This window comes from Tympanuchus pallidicinctus, unplaced genomic scaffold (genome assembly GCF_026119805.1).
Source record: "Tympanuchus pallidicinctus isolate F22 unplaced genomic scaffold, pur_lepc_1.0 scaffold5, whole genome shotgun sequence".
In the NCBI taxonomy this organism is placed as follows: Eukaryota; Metazoa; Chordata; class Aves; order Galliformes; family Phasianidae; genus Tympanuchus; species Tympanuchus pallidicinctus.
Window position 1 is genome coordinate 35,587,149 of NW_026294769.1, and position 20,227 is coordinate 35,607,375.

The 20,227-nt window shown below is 41.5% G+C and overlaps 1 protein-coding gene and 1 long non-coding RNA gene across 3 annotated transcripts in view; one reads left to right on the forward strand and one right to left on the reverse strand.

Annotated features, from left to right (window-relative positions):
* LOC128090916 (ethanolaminephosphotransferase 1-like) overlaps window positions 1-20,227 on the reverse strand; it is a 47,670-nt gene that overhangs the window by 6,764 nt on the left and 20,679 nt on the right. The window contains exons 5-7 of the mRNA XM_052703693.1: window positions 17,629-17,897; window positions 11,952-12,060; window positions 1,947-1,995 (exon numbers count right to left, since the gene is read on the reverse strand). Of these exons, the coding sequence (XP_052559653.1) occupies window positions 1,947-1,995; window positions 11,952-12,060; window positions 17,629-17,897 (427 nt within the window). The remainder of the gene's footprint in view (window positions 1-1,946; window positions 1,996-11,951; window positions 12,061-17,628; window positions 17,898-20,227) is intronic.
* Window positions 245-9,270, forward strand: LOC128090918 (uncharacterized). 2 transcript variants are annotated; one of them, XR_008211149.1, is made up of 5 exons: window positions 245-469; window positions 2,592-2,829; window positions 3,420-3,471; window positions 6,711-6,802; window positions 7,257-9,270. It is a non-coding gene; the product is annotated as an uncharacterized LOC128090918 (long non-coding RNA). The 2 variants fall into 2 exon arrangements; XR_008211148.1 differs by having other exon boundaries at window positions 3,420-6,802.

Genomic DNA, 20,227 nt, shown 5'->3' on the forward strand with positions numbered 1-20,227 from the left:
ATGATTTTATGGAGTAAGAAAATGTATCCGTTCCATTTCCGCACAGTAACTCCAGCCTGAACTCAGCCCAAGAATTCATTTTGCAACACAGCTAATTGTACAAACCTGTTAGGTACCTAAGCTTTTAAAGAGAAAGGGTAGGATATAAAAGGGACATACTTCTGGATTATAATTGCACTGTTTTATTCACACAGCTTCTGGTCAGCTCCCCTCTCTCGTCACTGTCTGGCAGTGGACCCCTTGGCTTGCACACAGTGAGCTGTAGTAGCTCCAGTGTCACCAAATGCACAGCATGCAAACTTACTGTGAACTCAAAACGTGTATTTTTAGATGATTAACCTTCTAATGTAAGACAGGAAATGACTTCAGCCAATACAGAGACAACACAGCTGAGCGTGTGGCTGGCAGGTATTGCTGTTACGTGGATTGAGAGGAGACATGCTGGACAATCCCACAGCAATGGCAAAAGGTAGGGGGTACTTTTTTTTTTTTTTTTTTTTTCTAACTAAAGTGATGGAAAATCTGTGAGGCATTATTTGTTTGTTTTTCTTCTTGGATGTTTTAAGATGCTTTTTAGAGACAGTACTAAATAAAGGTAGCGAAGGACTGTATTTTCTGTCAGATGGGAAAATGGTAAATGTAACATCAGTGCCTTTTGCATCTGGCTTGCATTCTCACTCAGGCAGAACACGCTGAGAGGTTATAAAAGCAGTAGGAGCTTTAATGTACTAAAATTCACTATCATTAAACTATTTCTTCATACACAGTTTTCACATGAGCGATTCTGTGTTTGAAGTGTACTGGGAAGTGTCCTGTTTAAAATCTCTGACTATCTGTGTTTATAAAAGCAGCTAGACCAAAAGCCAATAAATACTTTCTTCAGTCCTAAAAAGAATAGCCTTCTGATAAAATAATGACTGAGAACAGACAGCAGGATGGAGAGAAAGAGCATTACTGGAAAACACAAATTCCTCACCAGCACATAGCTTGTGTGTGGATCCTTCAAGCAACTCCAGCTGGATGTTTAGAATTGGGTGCTCTTCTGCTTAGAGGGATGATAAAACTTGCCAAAAGGCCTATGTCAGATGATGACATGAGGAGGCAAATACTAAGCAAAAGTCCCGAAATGAGTGGAAAGAACACAGTGCTGCCCTCCTCCTCCTCACCCTCCCTGATGCAAAGCCCCTCATGCCCGCAACTCCTCACTGGGGGCAGACTGCGATGAGGTGAGGGCCTCTTAGGAGCTCTGCACTGCTGTCTTAGAGTCTCTCCAAAATCAACACACTAACACTCATTGCCACTAATTCCTTAAGATAGGGAGTGACAGCCCCTCCTCCAGGAAATGTGGGTTCTGAGAGACCCGATGTGACAGGTGAGGGAAATGAGCTAGCAAATACTAGAGGAAGGCAGACAGCATTAATAAAATAGGCCACTGGAGTATAAGCGAGCTGTGTATGAAATCACTAGGTGCAGCAAGCCAACTCTTAGATGTAATCACAACTTGCCATCTGCCTAGCCCATATCTGATGGCAATTATCTGCAGCCTTCATACAGAGAGTTTTACAGGAGGATCTGAAAGACAATGAACTCTTTATGGAGTGGAGATGATCAGCTACATAATTTTGCTTAAAGCGGGTAAAAGTCAGGGATCACATTTGGCTGCAAATAAAACACACTGTTTATATCTAGAGGGCATTCACTGTTTTGCCATCCAGGAACAGTGTGAGACTGCCTGAGGAGCTGCAAGTGAAAGGGAAACTAGAGAGGCTACAGACATAGGAAAGAAGCCAGTCAGATGCTGAAAGCTGGACTGAAAAAAAAAGCTGCTGTACCATCTTAGAACAGCTGGCTGAAAGTCTACATGTATTTCTCATGTAACAAAACCATTAAATACACAATTAAATGGGGGGTGGGAGGTAGAACTTATTTAATGTTAATTCACTTACCTGTGGATGTTGTATAGTGTCTGTGGAAATGAAAGAAGTAAACTGAAGCCTGGAAGAAAAGAGAGATTGATATGTACTGATTTACAGTCATACCAGCTTGACAATCCCACAGTCTCTCATACGACAAGAGAGCCAATGAGCCATTGTAGAAATGACTTGGTATTCTAGTATTCATCACAGGACGCAAATGAAATTCAGAGGCTTTAGGCAATAACATAACCTTCCTTATTTTTCCAAGTGTTAGCTGCTAGAAGTAGTTGCTGATACAGATTTTCTTGTGCAGTGAGTGACAAAAGCTGCAAGACTTTTAAAACGTGATGCCACAAGTCAGTACAATCAATTGTGTGCAGTGCAGGTTCCTCTGCAGGATCTAAGAAAGACCACAGCCCCATTTTGCGTGAGCTGCTCTCTGTTCATGTAGAGAGAGACAAATCTGACACCAGAAGCTTTCCAATGGAATACATAAGGATAATTAATCTTCAACAGCGCTGCCCACATCAGTGGGGAAATAATAGGTTTATGGTCCAATATGCTGAGATGCAATTAATGTGAGGCTTTGCTGAGACAGTGGCGTAAGGGAATTAATTTTCATGATATAGCCATCATTTTGATGAGTTGTTGTTTTGTTTTGCTTTTTAAATACAGCTGTGACCTTTCTGGAGCTCAGCTTTAACCAATAAAGGACAAGGAATTTGCCTTTGTTAACTCTGTGTCTCTGTGCCTTGCTGCTGCCAAGGACCCAGGCGCTGGCTGAGGACCCGCGTGGTGCCCTGTGCAACACCCCCACACAGAATGCATTCGTCCAAGGGGCACAGAAGGACTCCAGCAAGAAGTGAGCATTCAAGTGCTTTTAAAAAGCAGCAGCAGTAGTCAGCCCAACTAGGTGAGCATGTATGACCTTCTTTACTCCGTGATATCCATTTTCTCACAGAGCTCTTTGGTTTTGGTTTTCCTGTATCAAGTACCTCTGCCTGGTCGGTTTGTTGCTCGGAGATGGCTCTCAGCAGCATATATATTTCTGCCTGGCTTCTAGAATATAATACTTGAAGATCACCAAGGGAGCACTAAATGCACGCGTAATTAATATTTTGTAGGGGGAAGAATAACACAGATTTTGTAAACTTTTTGCTTTGCCCTTAAAATTTCACACGCGCAGTCAGTACAACACACTTTCATCTCATTATTAGAAATATTACAAATTACAAGGCAGCAGGAACGAGCACAAGAAAGAACCATTCCAAATTACTTAGCACCAGAGTCAGTGCAGAATAGTGGACTCTCACGAAATGTCAGTGTTTAGCATTCAGCCCTCATCAAAGACATACCTAAGTCTTAGCATGGCCAGAGTGGCAACACAGGAGAAGGAAAACTAAAAGTGCAGGGATAGTAGAGATTCCAGGATTGCTGGAAAACAAATAAAAAGGGATACAATAGATATTCTATTTCTGCAGTCTTCTCAATTATCTTTTAAAGGAGAAGAAACAGAGAATTGGAAAAAGAATATCCAGCCTGCAAGTCCTTTCAGGTATTGCATTTTCATTTGTTTACTTCCTGTTGCTTCTTAAAACAGATAAGATGAAGAGCTCTGCTTCTTTGCCATGGAGGAATCTCTGTATCACACAGCTGAAGGCTTTGCAACTGAAGTTACAGCTCAAGTGTTTTGTAAATGTATTTACAAAATTTGCAAGCTTAGTGCCTTCAGAATGATCTGTGCTTCATGTGCACTGCAGTTATCTATGTTTTCTATTAGGCAGGGAGGGCTGGTTCAATAAAAGCTTGAGTAACATACAGCAGTTCCAACATCTGCATCACATTAGAGCAGACATGAGACAAAACATTGACTCTTGAGGTTAAATCTAAATTTCCTGCTGCAATCCTGAAGTTTGATTTGTTAGGAGAAAAGCAACCAAGAGGAACAGAAATAGAGACTGCAACTAGAAATAGAATTCAAAGCCCAATGGTTGCCAGCAATTTGTTATTTTTATGAAGTGCCATTTCAGTTAGAAATAACATGCTGACCACAAACAATCCCCAAGCTATAGCTGAAAGTCCCTTTTGGACTGGGACAGTTACAGCAGTCACTCCTCTGTATTTTTAGACACCTTTCCTTTAACAAACTGAGCGCAGAGGATGCAGTAGGGAAGGCAAAGGGTGTTCCCCTCTTTCTTACAGGATTTTCAAAATTCCATCATTTCCTACAACACGTTGCTCTCCCCCATCGTCTTTTAGCTAAGGAGGCCTGGCTAGGGGGCTGCTTTTGGTACTCATTAAGTCTGTCTTTTAATTGGCATTAAGAAGCCCTTTGTGCCTGGGAGCTAAATTACTGCTTCCGCATTGCTGCCATTCCCTGCTGGTCCAGGGAACAAAAGGTGCAGCCTGGAAAGCCACCACCATGCTGTCCCTCAGGCGCTGGTCCAGCTCTGCAATGCCCAAGGGATGGCCTTGCTGCTTTCTTCTTTTTTCTTTTTTTAAATAGCCCATTTTATTTTAAAATCGTAACAAAGTCAAGCTTAGTGCATTAGAAGCTACAGACAATTCATGGATTCACAGAATGGCAGGGTTTGGAAGGGACCTCTAGAGACTGTGGAGTCCAACCCCCACATGCTTGTTAAAAATATCACTGCTGTTGTATTTTTTCAGTTTTACCTTCAATATCTTCCCCAGCTAATTTAAATCCTGAATCCCAAAGGTAAGAAAACAGCTCTGCTCTGAGGGCAGAAATGCAAAGCACAGATGGGTGGCACAGATACACACAGGGAATTCTTGTGTCATGCTGGGCATCAAGCCCAAATCCTGGGATTTAGGCACAATCCCATGCTCAGTCCTGAGCCTTTCGATATCTCAGAGATATTTTCAGAGAAATAAGCATTTGCAAAGCTCTTTATCAGGAATTATCTTGTCCATATTAAAAAACAACAACTACCAAAAAAATAACCCAAAACCCAATACCAATGCATTCAGGATTACAGATATGTCAGAAATAAAGGCATATCTTGTATTCCAAACATGAGCAAGGATGCGTATAGAGATTTATATATCTATAAGCATGCAGACAGTTATGTACTCAAGCACACACATATAAGTGTGCAAAGGGCAAAAAGATAATTCCCATCAGTTCTAGTGACAACTTCAGATTTCATTTGCCTCTTTCAAATTCCGTTCCAAAACTGCTAAGGTGTTAGTTGTGCTACACTTCTGAGTGAATAAAAAACAAAAACAGAAAACAAACAAACAAACAAACAAACAGCAAGAGATGGACAATGCAACACATTTGTCCACTGTTAACCTGGCAGTAATGGCAGACTGGCAGTGACATATTTAAGTTCACTTACACGAAGGCATCTTAAAGCATTCCTCAAAACCTCCTGATGGCATGAAAACTGCAAGGCTTATCTCACCATGGCACAGTGCAGCCACCTGGGTGACTTGCTTGTTGTAGTGAAAGGGAGGATGACTCCAGAAACTGGCAGCTGGTACTGCAGTCAGCTCTACAAAATGCTCTTACAGTAACCAGAGAAAAGACCTAGCCTGCCTCAGGTAACCAGGTTCCTGAATTCACCCAACTACAGAGATTTTAAGCAATGCTAAATAAAATAACTCTAAGTAGGCAGCTAGAACGCCTAGGACACTATTTTTAATGAAATACACTGCTTCAAAGGAAGAGGTATCTCAGCTGTTTATTTTCTCCTCACCTATTTCATCACAAAGTCTTCCCACTTCTAGGTGGGTACCTACCATTCCCTGTCCTCCCCCAGAACAGAGTTCCTGGAGCAATTGTGGAGAGCCCTGCACAGACCTTTTCCTTTGCATACTGCAGAAGCTCTACTGAGTAAAAACCAACACTTTTACTGCTGATGTTGCACCTATGATTTAAATATCATCACCCTCCTCCCTTATTCTTCATTAGCTTATTCATCATAGACTATGCTTGTTTCAAAAGAATGGGATAGCAAGTACTTCCTTTTCCACTAGAAAAAAAAAAAAAGGAAGATTGAAAATATTTAGGCCTCAATGTAAGCTTGAAAAATTCTTCAATTTTTTTTCCATGATTTTTTTCCAAACGTCTTCCACATTTAGAACAGCCAGATCTATAAAACATATCTCAGCATGCTGAGCAGTGCCTGAAAGCCGGCTTCATTGAAAGGTGAACATTCAGGAGCATTTCCAGCAGGAACAGCAGCTTTTGTGGAACCGTGTGGCTTTCCCACGCATTTCCTGGGAAGAAAACTCATAACTGGTTGTGCACACAGATTACTGCATGTTCAGTTGTCCAGTCTACTATAAAATTACATTTTACTTACATAATTACAGTTACATAAAATTGCAATCTTATAACCACTGAGTAAGTGAAGAAAACTCTTAAACTTATAATTTTCAGACTGAATTGCGCCTGTAAATTTAGAATTTTGTATTAAGTAATTTAAGGACAGATGAAAAATAAACCTGGACACACCTACACACTCTCAAAGGATTTGACATGATTAAGAGTACTGTGTAAACATGAGTACTGCATTCATGCAAAAAGCTGATGTAAGTTTGCGATGTTTAGAATCTCAGACACTGAGTATAAAGCAGTAAAGGGATGCATTTGTCATGCTTTCTGATTTTATAGCTTATTTTCAAAGTCTAAGAACATTAATCTCTTTGAACTGAGCTGCAAGGTAACAATTAGCATTTGGAGGGCTTTAGTATAGGCTGGGAAATTAGGTTATGGATGCAGTTGCTGCTTTGATGTAGTCTTGTTTAAAAGCATGGATGTTCAAGTTTCTTTTTCAGCATACAGCAAGAATCAAGCACCTGAGGAGCAGTGCCCTTAGTCGAAAACTCAAGGCTGGCCACCAGATGGTCCCTGCCAGGTGAGTTCCCTTGTGTGACTTCCCTTTTGGGGCTCTCACTGCCTGTGAAATGAAACCACATCATTGTCACAGTCACCATCATGGAATCTTGATCAACACCACTGATTGGAGGTTCAGGGTTCACCCCAGAGTTTCAGGGTGTAATCCTGCCAGCAACACTCAGAGCTCTTGTTTTCTGGGTTATTGTGGCTATTTTGGATGGGTTATTCTATACACGAACTTCAGTGTGTTTTATGTAGACCTGGAGCGACAAATGAGTATTTCACACCCTTTTCTTATAAAGCCTTGTATAATCTGTCACAGCAATGCCTTAATAGATGGTAAATTGGTGACAGAGCAGTAGAAGCAAACTCATGTTAACTACACTTTTTAGACAAGGCTAGTCAGGGCCTGTAGGAGTGATAGCATTTAGAAAACATTTAACTGAGCGTTTAATCACTTAATTGTCCAACAGTGAGGCAGAACAATCAGCTACTTTGCAATGGGAACTATAGAAAATCAGTGGAGAATGTCATATTGGCATGAAGCAGAAAAAAATACACAATTAATGTATGTGAGAAAGAAAAATTCCTTCCACCATCAGAAGTGCATTTAAGTTGTCTTTGTGATCGGTGCCTTGCATTGCTATGAAGGCTCCCAACATCACCGGTTTTCCATGGGAAAGCAAACTGCCTCACTTGCAACTGCGCCCCAGAGAAGAGGTAGAGGGCCGTGTCCAGATTGCTCCAGCCAGAAGAAACCTGCCTGCCTGCTGTGATGCAGATCTACTGAATGGATTTAGGGGAATGAATGTCCTGTGAAGGGTTGGCCTGCAGGAGATATATTCAAATGAATAAAATATCAGGTATGTTTTAACTGTAACACTGACTTGGACCAAAAAAACTCAACTAAAGAAATGCGCATTTCAGATGATGGCTGTTTGACCATGGCCTTCTAAAATTTTGTTACATGGAAAAAGGAACAGGCTGTTGTATAATTGCCAGCTGTATGACTTCTCTGTCCTCCTTCAATCCATACAGTATAGGACATCGGTTAAGAACTGCTTTAGATGAATAACTGTGCTTTCTCGATATTACAGAATTGAAATACTTGGCATGTTTTAAATGCAGCTTGGTCTGATCATTAGTTTTTTTTGCTGCTAATGTGTTTTATTTTATGCACTCATTCCCTATTTCACGTACTTAAGTAGCTCAGAGAAATGAGCAACCTCAAGGCACACACACTCCTTGCAGAGTACAGGACCCAATCCAGTTCACATCGTAGGAAAAAATTCTGAATCCTTTGGCTCCATCTCTAAGAGAAAGTTCAAGTTTCCTATCTACGACAGCTGTTAGTACTCCACTGAACATTTCATGTTCAAACCTGTACTTTGAAAATTTGCACCAGCTTTGCCACAAGCTTCACGAGCCAGATGTGGGCACTGCTGCTCACCAGATAGAGCAGACTCAAATGTGCCCCTGGGTTTGGAGGGCAAAACTGCCGGCTCCGTGTGCCACACATCAATGAAGCACAGCATATCCACTCTGCTCTGGTGATCTTTCAACCACAAAGCATTGTTCTGCAACGGCAATTGATACTGAGGAGGAGCAGGAACCTTTCTGTGCACCTAGGAGTAGTTTTTCCAACATGGCACCCTAAGGAATGAAGCTGATACTACTGATAACACTTTGCCTATTCAATTCTGAACAAATTTAATAGGTTGAAAGACATTTCCTGTAAGTTGCCTGGATATAAACAGTCAAGTAAAGGAAAACAGTTACATGGATGTTTCCAGTGAGGAGAAGATTGCAGCCTGAGCTCAGATTTTATTGCACGTTATAAAATCTATTCCACAGAGAGCTAGCGTGTGTGTCTTGAGTATGAAAAACCTTCATGCACCCTATCATAGGTCATGTAATTGCAATGTGAGACAGAAAACATAATCAATTAGTAATGCTGCTCCTTAAACTACTGACGTTTATCTGTCAATTAAAATCTTTGTATAAAGTCTGTGACATCTTTTGGCATCATTTTTGGTACTAGACTGCATGTAGCAAACTGATTGTTTTAAAATGCTTATTGTAAATATTTTATATGGCTCTCAACCCGATAAGGCAGTGACAGGGAATGCCTGGTATTTGGGGCATCCTGGAGGGGTGAAAATAAATGATGGGTCTCACCCCAGTGGTGCCCTTTGAAGAGACCCTCGTTAGCCAGATAATGCTATGGGACAGTTGTGGTTAAATCCCAGTGGGGCTTTTGGAGTGTCATCCACAAAAGCTTTGGTGAGAGCAGAAGTAATTAGTTCCAGCTGAGCACACAGGCACATAACTTTAGAAAGGTCTGGCTACTTTCATGCTAAGAGGGGAAAAAAAACAAAGGTATTTCTGTCCAGAAGGCTCTGGAAACGGAGAACAGCCTTTTTTATTTTGTTTGATGCTCAGCTAGGTGTGTGTTAGGGGGCATAAGGACTGGAGCTTCAGGATGGAATTGCATTCACTGCCTGCAGAAATTACATGTTCCTATTCACTGGGTAGCAGAATTCCCACAGAACACTCTGCAGAAGTTTCTCAGCTTCACAAAAAAGGCCTCCGAGGGCACTTTTCAGCAGCCCAAGTGCTGACCTTCCTACAGGTGTTCACTGTGTGCAAGACAGTTCCCAGGGACATATGTAAAGCTCTCTCTTGGGAGGTTTTCATAAAGCTTCTAATCTAAACACCGGTATCACTGTGGTTTTTATGTATATCTTTCTGTGTTCTGGCACCTGATAAAAATTGCTTTTTGGGGGAGTGAATGTCACCTGGTGATACTGTAGCTTCCACTGAGGATGTGCTTGGAGTAGAGTTCATCCTGAGGTTATATGTGGGCTCTTCTTTTTTTTCTTTTTCTCCGAGAAACTCCAGGAAACACATCTGAAAAACTCCACTCCTGTGCTTCTTGTTTGGATTTCTTCCCACTATAAAAGGTACTAGCTAGCTAAAGCCCAGCTGTGCTCAGAAAAGTGACAGCTCAGCAGTTGAACTCCTGTTGTGTACAGAACAGTAAAAGCACAAAACTGCAGGCATGCTCTTTGCCAAGTATTGATGAAGCAGACGTGCAGGTCTGTTGTTAGAGTGAGCACTGCTGACTCTTAAATGCCATCAGATGGTGAAGGATAGCAGTTAGGGCTTAAAGGCTCCTCTCAGAGTTCTGGGAAACAAACTCATAAAAAGCTGCAGAGGCCCTATTGCATTGCTCTGGGTTTTGAGTGGCCACAGAGGCAGTGAGCTGAGCATTCTGCAGGGAGGTGACTTGAGACAAACAGGTCTGGCCAAGCAAGGTGTGCTCTGCCCTTGGTGCGGGCTACCTCAGTGCTCTTTCAGTGGGCACAGTGGGTTCCTGGGATTTACTGCAAGCTTCTAAAAACTTCATATATCCAGATTTACAGCACACAGTTTATCCAGTGATAAAACATTCTAAGCACTGTTGTTGAACTGGGATTCATACCTGTGACAAAGCTGAAGTGTTCTCTGGATCAGAATGCTACTAAGCATTGCATACTTTACACCTTTATTAAAGGTATAATTGAGCTGCAAAAGTTGCCCTGCTAATGGCATTATAGACAAAGTGCAAGAAACAATGTTTTCAAAGAAACGTTTTGGCTCTCAGTTATATTTCCTCTGCTTGGGACAAGGATGGAAGAAGTACTCAGCTCCCTGCTTATGAATCCAGCCATGCAACACTAGACAGAAGCAGCGCTTCTTCCTAAATCTAAAGGAACATTCTATCAAACTTCACTTTGCAGTAGAATATGAAAAAAGATGCTCAGTTCTATGGATTTTGTCATGCTGATGTGCTTTCCTAGCACAGTCCTTCCTAATACATTGACTAGTTTGAGCTTAACCTTCACCCACGACTTCCCAAGTGCATCCAGATCCTCATAGAGGCAGCTGTCATGTGCCTTGACAAGAGGAGCAGAAATGATGTAGATTGTGTGGATGGAGCTCTGCACTCGCAGACCCCAGCAGCACAGCTCACTCAGAAGCCAGCACCCATCTCTGGCTCTGCAGCACGGCTCCCAGAGCCGACAGAGCTCCCTCTTCCCACCAGAGGGCATTTCCTCACTGCACACGGCCAGATTGATCCTTGCATTGCCTACCAAAAGGGCAGCCAACTGCTTTTGCCCTTTCCTTTCTTCCTTTTTCTCTGTGCTCACAACAGTCCTGACAAATAAAAAGACTGCTCAACTTCAGTCACACAGGATCAGTTTTAGATGCTGCAGACATCTCTGCAGGCAGGTGACAACACGAAGCTGTGCAAATGCAGCAGGTTTAGAAGCACCCCAACAAACATGTTGGCAGCCCCTGCCTGGGGTTGGATCTGGGTGATAGCCTTTTCTCAAGTCCTCTATCTGGCTCAAGGCCATTTCTGTCTGTCTGGCCTGTGCCAAACCCTTTGTTTTGTGCCCGCTTGTCATTACTTGTAAGTTCATATAGAAATCCTGGAAAAATACATATGCTGATGTTGTCACCTTCCAATCAACACACGGAAGCATTCCACATGCACACCTTTGTATCTAAGACTGCTGTTGTAGCTCATTGCAATGTAACTCATGTTCTTAGTCTAGCTGTGGCAGCTGGAAGGTGCTCTTTGCTTACTTCAAGATACACTGACAGTGTCAAGCAACGAGCAAACTGGCAACTGCTGTGTATGAAAAATGTATACTTCTGGTCTGAGAGTAATTCTAAAAACAGAACTTAGAAACCATCTAGATCTACAGCTTTGCCTCCTCTCGTTATTTAAATAATATCTTTCTTCTATCCATGATGTTTTGGATTGTAGTGTGCTGCAGGCTGAACTACTTATCTTTTACCATATGTAAATGTGAGCAACATTTTACCTGACTGATAGTAGAAGTTTGTGAGTGTTTGAAAACAGCCAGAACAGCACACTGATCTGCATGTATAACTGAGGAACGATTTTTGTGTTATTTGTATACAACAGATGAATTCAGGAAAAATGTTTCCAGCTTAAGTTTACCAGTAAGACTCTTATTAATCACCTCTATTCATGTCAGCTTGGGACTGGCCAATGCTTGCAAAAGGAAAAGGAAATTTATATGCAAAATAGGGAATTATCTGATCAAAGGAATTAAATAACAGTGAAGTTCTTTATGGATCCAGGCACTTACCTATAAGCAAGATTACTAAAACATCTGTAATGTAATAACCAAACAGGAAAGGCTTCTGCCAAACTTCCACACCAACAATGCCAGTGAGCAGATATGCTGTTATTAACACCTAAGAAAAAAAGATAACGCATTTTTAATCCTTTCCTCCTAAGGGCACAGAATTTTGCTTACCATCTCAGTACAAACAGAAATACAGCCCTGCTCTCCACCTGATGCTGGCTGCCAGCAGCCCTGCCAACCACTGCTAAGTCTGTGCTGTCTGGTTCAGTTCCCTGAACTGTTCTGGACCAAGATTAACAGTGAATTATGAAAATTCACTGTACCTCTAAGTCCAAGCAGTCACATTACTTGTAATGCTGTGAGGAGACTGCATACTCACTTATTTTTTCTCAGGTAACACTTGGTAACTTCTATTTTTTCCATTCAGTACAGCTTCTCACTCTGGGATCACAAATATTTTCCAGCCTTACCATATGATAGAATTTACTACCTTTTTGCTTAGCTTGTTTTTTTGGTTAGATACCACTGTATTTGACTTCATTCACTTCTCCGTATCTAAATTCAAGGCTCTTGCCCTATCATTACTTAAATTAAAGAATTTTATTGAATGGGACATCATAGGACTGCACGCACAATTTCCTGCGTGAGAACCAAAAGGAGAAGAGCAGGAACAAGAGCAAAAGTTGTGTTTTAGGATTCTGAGAAATATTGGTCTGAATGAAGGATGTATATAATGGGTTTTACAACCCACTACAACAGAGGTAACATTTGGCTCCCTAAGGAGACTGCATTATGTTATCCATAAGACATGACAGATGAACTCTTAGCTCCATCAGATTTGAGGGCAAAACTCCAGCTGGCTTTGACAGAGCCTGAATTTACCCTCACACGTTGCACTCTGAACAGACATTTTTGGCGAGCAATAAAAGAGGAGCTTCGGTATTATCCGCTATTACAGTCAGTATTTTTGGCAGAACACTCACGGGTATCACTGTCAGATGTCAGCACACCTCTAGGAACGGGAGCGCTGAGGCAACGTGCCGTATGGGGAATCCCCTGCCCTGGGACTGGGGGATTCAAGGCTCCCAGGCTGAGGTTGTCTCTCATTTAACAGATGTTGTGTAGGAGAAACACTCTTTGGCTCCAATTCATTGGTATTTTGGTTTCTAGAGAATTGTAAGCAAGCCCCTGCTATCACTGGAATCAGTAGGAATAACCGCTGTGAATTCATTGCAGCACCCCCCAAGATTTCTTTTAGAATCCTGGGCAATGAGAAGCTGGCTGTGTCGCTGGATCTAAGCTGTGCTAGCAGAAATTGAAGACTGTCTAAATTATTAGACAGAAACTAATTATGCTAAAAAGCTGTATGTATTTTAGACTGTTTTAAAAGGCATTGATGGTAAAAAATAATAATAATTAAAATGTGCAGCAGTGCTCCCAAGTGCAACGGTGTAATTCTACCTAAGAAAAGACAGACAGCTTTTTACTGATTGGACTTAGTACTTTTCATGTATAAAGCTAGTCACAAGCAAATTAACATAATCACAAAGTTCCGTAAAACAAGAAGTCCAAATTAAATAGTAAATATAGTAAATAATAGTAAAGATTGTATTGCAAGCAAGTATCAGACATATATGGTATTGGGTTCTGTGGCTTCTGATGAGGCCAATTCCAGGTTTGTCTCAAGATCTCATCTAAGAGGAGGCAATAGCACTTAGTAGAGATAGGAATCTGAAAACAGATGGTGTTAATGTGTAGGTTAGTGTGTTTTGCATACAGACTCATTGGGTATACTGAATTATACAGAAAAGAAATTCAAACATTTTTTCATCTTTGTTGAAACTACACTGGATACGCTTATGAATTTTTATGATTCCACAAAAAAATGACATGAATTGTAATATTCAGTGTCTCTAGCACACTACACCAGTATTAATTGCTCATGCCTTGGAATACTTTCCATTAACACAGTACTCACACTGAACATCTAGGGAGTACAGTACCGTCACATAAACACAAGTTTTACACTGACAGTAAGTATGGTATTTTCCTAAAATAATAAAAATTAATGATTTCCCACAAGAGCTTTAGTATGATGTGCAATTTTTCAATTTTCCTTTTTTCCCCAACATTTATTCTTTCAAGAAATAGTTGAAATTGGCATAATTAGCTTATAAACATGGTTTCTTATGTATGTTAAAAAAGCTCATTTTGCATTTAGACACACGGTATGTGGCAGGCAAACAACAAAACACACTGAGGGATTAATTAACTAATCAGCATTTGAGTGAAATCATAATCAAATGGTTCAGAAAGAAGGAATCTGATGCAAGATGTGGGCTTTCCCCTTTACCCGTGATATCACCTTGCTCCCACTAAATCTCACACTGCTCAGAAAGATGCCACAGCCTTCTCCTTTAGGAACCAGGCAGGAGGAGAAGCCATCATGGTCCTTCCAACAATATGACACAGAATCGATGAATCATTTGAGTTGGAAGGGGCTTCTATCAGAAACTGTCAGGATGACACAGTGCCAAGAGGCTGCTCCTCTCTGCTTGCAGGGGAGTAAGTACAAGGCAGCCTTGTGTCCTGCTCCTTGATGCTGGGCCCACTGACATTCAGCCCTTCGACTGACTCTCCTTCACACTTATCAACGCTGTATCTCAGGTTTACATGCCATAGTTCCCCATAAAGGGCTGTTTGCTGTAATCAGAGCTAATTGGAGTGCCAGTTACAGCTCAGCTCTTGAAATTAGTTTACCAGTTCTAATGAGTCATCAAAACACAGTAAAATGTGATCAGCAAAGTTCCACAAATGTCTCTATTTGTAACAAGATAGTTTTTCCCAGGGTACAACAGCTCTTTTAACACCAAGTTAACGCAGATCTGGTCAGAGGACCATCCGTATTTATATGCAATGGAGCTGACTCAGCAGCAGTGTTCTGTTCAGGTTCGATATTAAGAAAAATTTCCTCTCCAAAAGAGTGGTAGAGTGGATAAGAGCTGGAATGGGCTGCTCAGGGTGGGGATTGAATCACCACTTCCAGAGGTACTCAAGAAATTATTTAGATGTTGTACTAAGGGACATGGTTTAGTGGGGAAATACTGGTGATAGGTGGGCAGTTGGACTACATGACCTTGGAGGTCTTTTCCAACCTTGGTGATTCTATGATTCTGTAATTCTATGATTCTAAGTTACTTATCTGTACACTTATATTAAAAGCAGTACTTCCTGAGCCTTGTAATGATAATGAAATCCCATGTTCCTGGATGCCATGCATTTTAAAAGCTGGAGCAGAGGACCAGTCCACCTGAATTTCTGGCATGCCAATGCAATCACATCATACTGCCAGCGGAATCATTTAAGACAGAGCACAGAGGCATGCTCACGCAGCAGCTCAGCTAGGAATGCCATGTAGGAAATCGTGAACATGGGAGCAGCCTGAAAACAGCCTGCAAGTGCTGCCTCACCCTCTTCCTCTGAATGCGACTGTGGCAACATCTGGTGGACAAGTTGAGGGGAAAAAAAAAAAACAAAAAACCAAAGCAGCAAGAAAAGCATTTTCTTTCTTGTTTCTCATTAGCCATTTGCTGGTGTTCTTGGTATCCAGTCACTGGAAGTGTTCAAGGTGAAGTCAGATCGGGCACTGGGCAACCTGGTTTAGCAATTGACAACACTGTCTGCAGCAGGGGGGGAGGGCTGGAACTGGATGATCTTTGAGGTCTCTACGAACCCAAGTGGGTCTTTAACGCTGTGATTTTATGAAGAGTGCAGCCATCATACAACATTACTGGACAAGTTTGAAAAATAAGAGCAAGGCAGTGTCTATTCCAGAATTAATGTCTTTCACTGGACTACTTAGCACAGCCAGAAAAAAATACGTATGGGTCTTTCTGATGTGCACAATACTTGCTTTGAACTAATGCAAAAAATACTACCTCTATCTACACGTTACGTCTCGTTTTTTTGCTCACAGACAATCACAACTACAAAAGCTGATTTTAGCAGATGGAAAAATGGACAAAGAGACATTTCAATAATACAGTCTACCACCACTGTTGATGATTGTGCAATTGAGCATTAAAAAACCCTTACATTTATATGCTTATTATTTTGACTGTAAGTTAATCATCACAGAAGTTGCTAGAAAGAAAGCACATAGGACAGTAATTCCGCATCAAAGAGGAAGAGGAAGTAACACTTGTTAGCACCTTGCATCCAAGATAATCAAAACAGTTTACAAACTCTACTGAAATTAAGCCTCACCACAAATCTGTGAGGTGGGGAAATGTTATTACATTATTTCCCAGATGGGAAAGCTGCTGCAGGGCCCTAGGTCACTGAAAGGCACTGGAAGATTTAACAGTACGGCTTCATTAGTTGATATCCACTCCCACATTTAAGCACTCACACAGTTCTGATGAGGTTGCAATCAAAAAGATCTTTCTAAATGTGCATATATTTATCTGTGGCGATCACCCAAGCAACAAGTGAAATTGGTTTGAGCACAGCCATTCATCTCCGGCTGAAAGGACTTCACTGAGAAGCCTTGCACAGATACAGCACAAACTCGCAGCCCAGCTGGCTGCCTAATGTCTTAGTGCTGAGCCAACTTCTTCTCCCAGAACTTATTTCCTAGGAGATAAAACAGATGCACCACAGCTGGACCACCGTCTCCGAGCTGTTCTCAAACAACTGGATTCTGATTATGTTTACAGCAATACATCTGCAGCCGTTAATTCAAATACCATATTTCCATTAACACACATATTTGAATGTTTGTCAGACTTCTTTTCAATTATGGCTGTATCTTTTATCCCATGCCTGGGACAGGAATCTCAGAATTCTGGGAGTTTGCTTTTCAGACTGCAAGTCTGGCTATCTGGCTGTCTCAGAGCCTAGCCAGCCCCAAAATCCAAGCACAGGGCCCTTGGCAACACATGATGCTGCTGCCACTGCTACCATTCATTTGCACAGTGAGGTCACTACGGCAAGTGGCGACCTCACTGCTCGGTTTGTGAAGATGTCCATCTTGTGGCAGGGCTGTAAGCTGGGCAAGAAGTCAGCTGCAAGGTGGCTGTGGACTGATAAACGATTCGCGTTCTGAATCTAGTTTACATAATTCCCAAATAATTAATCTAACATTTTTCAAGGGTGGAAATCACCTGACAACAGTGGATGCTCACTGAATATGTACAGCGCTGTTTATATTATCACATTCAGTTTAAGACTTAGGAGAACTGGTCAGGCCTAGTAATGTACACACCTGTGTAATTACATTAATAAACTCTGGACTAATTTGCACACTGCTTCAGAACCTAGTTTTGGTGGGAAAATTGCTTACGGCTTTGGAGAGCATAACAATTTTTGTTAATTTCACAAATCAAAGGCAGTTAAATGACATTCTCACGCATGCCATCCAGTTGCTAAGCTTGCTGCGAATCTTTTTCCTACAAGGCAATGAATCCCCAGTGCTGACAATTTGCTTGAGAATGCCCTTTCTTTGCAAACGCAGGAAATTTTTCTAAATTACTTCTAGGGTTATTCAATTTCACACTCAAACTTTTAGCCAAATACATTTGCCTTGAGCTATGTTTTTTTTCTATTTCAGTAATATTATGCAAACACTAACATAGTTAAAAAAAATAAAAATAAAACAGGAATGATAAATACTTACCACTTGGCTTAAATCGTATCCCCAAGGAAGAAAAAGAACTCCTGTGTTATATTTCTCCCAGTGTGAACACATAAAGTTAAACAAGACAATGCTTAAATACATATACATTGTATATACAGAAACTCCAGTCTTCCCATTGTCCCGGGAACAGACAGAAAAAAAAGAGAGTGCAAAAATGGAGGTAGCCCAGCTGTCCAGCCCATGGTCAAACAGTTCTCCCAGAGGACTGCTGGACTGAGTCCTTCGAGCATGCTTCCCATCTATGGAATCTGAAAGGGTTGGAAAGGAAAAAGAAACGAAGGATTAGAACACAACAAGAAGAGTAGTTTTCTCACATAGATTTAACTACATATATGTTTTTATATATATATGCATACAATTTACTGCAATATGTACCTGGGAAAAATGCACTTTTGACAGCAAACTGAAGCACAATCATCTCAAAACCAGCATATTTAGGACTGCCTCAGTTCTCATGTAATATTGTTCTTACCTCAGTTCTTCTATTAAAAGCCAACATCCTCACACCCGTTAGAAACACATTCAGAAACATTTGTCTCCAGTGGCCTTAACACACTTTCATGTCAGTCCCTACAGACAGTGTCTCAGTGAACGTGCAGGAAAGTGCCCACATGGCTTCATGCCCATCTGTTGCTGTTGTGGGCATTCTGACATTTCACGGAGAATGCTTGTGGGTAGATTCACTAAGGCATTTCATAGAATCACAGAATATCCCAAATTAGAAGGGATGCACAAGGATCACTGAGCCCAACCCCTGGCTCCACAGGACCACCCTATATCTGAGAGCATAGTCCAAACACTCCTTGACTCCAACAGCTCGGGGCCATGCCCACTGCCCTGGGCAGCCTGCTCCATGCTCACTGCCCTCTGGTGCAGACCCTGTCCCTAACCCCAGTTCCCCTCCCCTGATGCAGCTCCTTGCCATTCCCTTGAGCCCTGTCACTGTCACAGGGAGCAGAGCTCAGTGCTGCCCCTCTGCTCCCTGTGAGGAACTGGTGCTTGAAAATGGCCAAGCGCTGTAATGGCTCTCACTCTGCAACACGGTTTGTCACTGTGGCCAGAGCCACCCTGAGAGTTCCCTGCTGCTGAGCAGGGGAAGACATGCAGCTTGCTCAGCTCACAGAAAAACAGCCAGATCTTTTGTGTTCTTCTAGGTCTGGGTCACTGAACAGAGTTGGCTCTGGGAAATACAAAAAGCAGTGGAGGTGGCACAAAGGAGAGGTGGGGAAGGCAGGGAGGTGGAAGGCCTGGCAGCCAAAAACTGTCTTAAACTTACTATCAAATCACGCCCTCAGACTCTGCTATGCAGCCCTGCTGATGAGGATGTTTAGTAGTAGTTTCTTTATCAAAGTTCAGTGCAGGAGAAGGTTCAGTACACAGGATGAACCTCTTCAGAAAAAGTAAACAGAAAAATTCTTAAAAATTACTTGGTGTAATAGCTAGGATAATATATTTTTTATTATTATTTTACTTGGAAGTTATCACAGCCAACAATTATTGGCTGTTGATAGCATTATTAACCCCGAGTTGACTGAAGGGACAATTTTGCAGAGTGAGACCAAAAATCCACAGCTGCTATAGATCATATGCAGCTTCTCTGGATTATTTGGCAGCACTGGGTTTTGTTTAATGTAAATATACTTCAGGGAACTAAACCAGAAAAACATGGAATTTCATTTTGTCACAGAATGTAGACTATCTCCCTATTGTCATACCTGCACAGCTGTGAGATATTCTTGACTCAGATACAAATGTCTTGAGGCAGTTCTCACAGCTCTAAAGACAAAAGACCACAAAGTGCTCCCTTCTCAAGCCACATTCTCTCTCCATTAACATTGCCATTGAGTTAGCAGCACCTTACTGAAACATGCAGAAAGAAAACTGCATATAAGCCTGAGGTTACCTGAATAATGTGTTAGAAGTGCAGAAATTCTTTAGTCTGTTAAATGATGCTTCTGAAACTTAGCTAGCAATCAGATATCTGAACACTTCTAAGCACCGTATGGTCTTTCTTGTTTCAAGAACATCTATCCCAGATTAGACAGATCTCAGTTTTAGGGTTAGTTCTTTTTTTTAAAAAAACGAGGATGATAAAAGATTGGTCTATTGTAGTGGCAATGCTTAGTCATGACCTGTACCAGTGACTGAGAGCCTGATGAGAAGGCAGGACCAACCCAGGGGAGTTCAGGTGTATGCAATGAACCTGAGTGACAAGAAAGGGTGGATCCTGGATCCCAGACTTCATTTAAGGGTTGGCAGTGGAGGCAAGGGTGTCTTGTTGGAGATCCTTATATCCAGGAGATCTTTTGAAGGTAAGAAGTTTCTTTCCTTTGTTTCTCTGCCCCAGCTATTGTATTTGAGGAAGCCCTCACTTGTGGTAGCCTAGGATCTTGCTTCTCTGCTGTCATTGCTGTGCCTTCTATCACATCACAGTCTATTCATAAGTTATTTGAGATTTTCTCAAGGGAACACTCACATTAGATATTAACTATGTACATCACAATGAAACAGTGGCCTTCATGTTTTAGGAATACTTTTATTTTAAAAAAGTCTTACATGAATAATGTCAAGAAACATA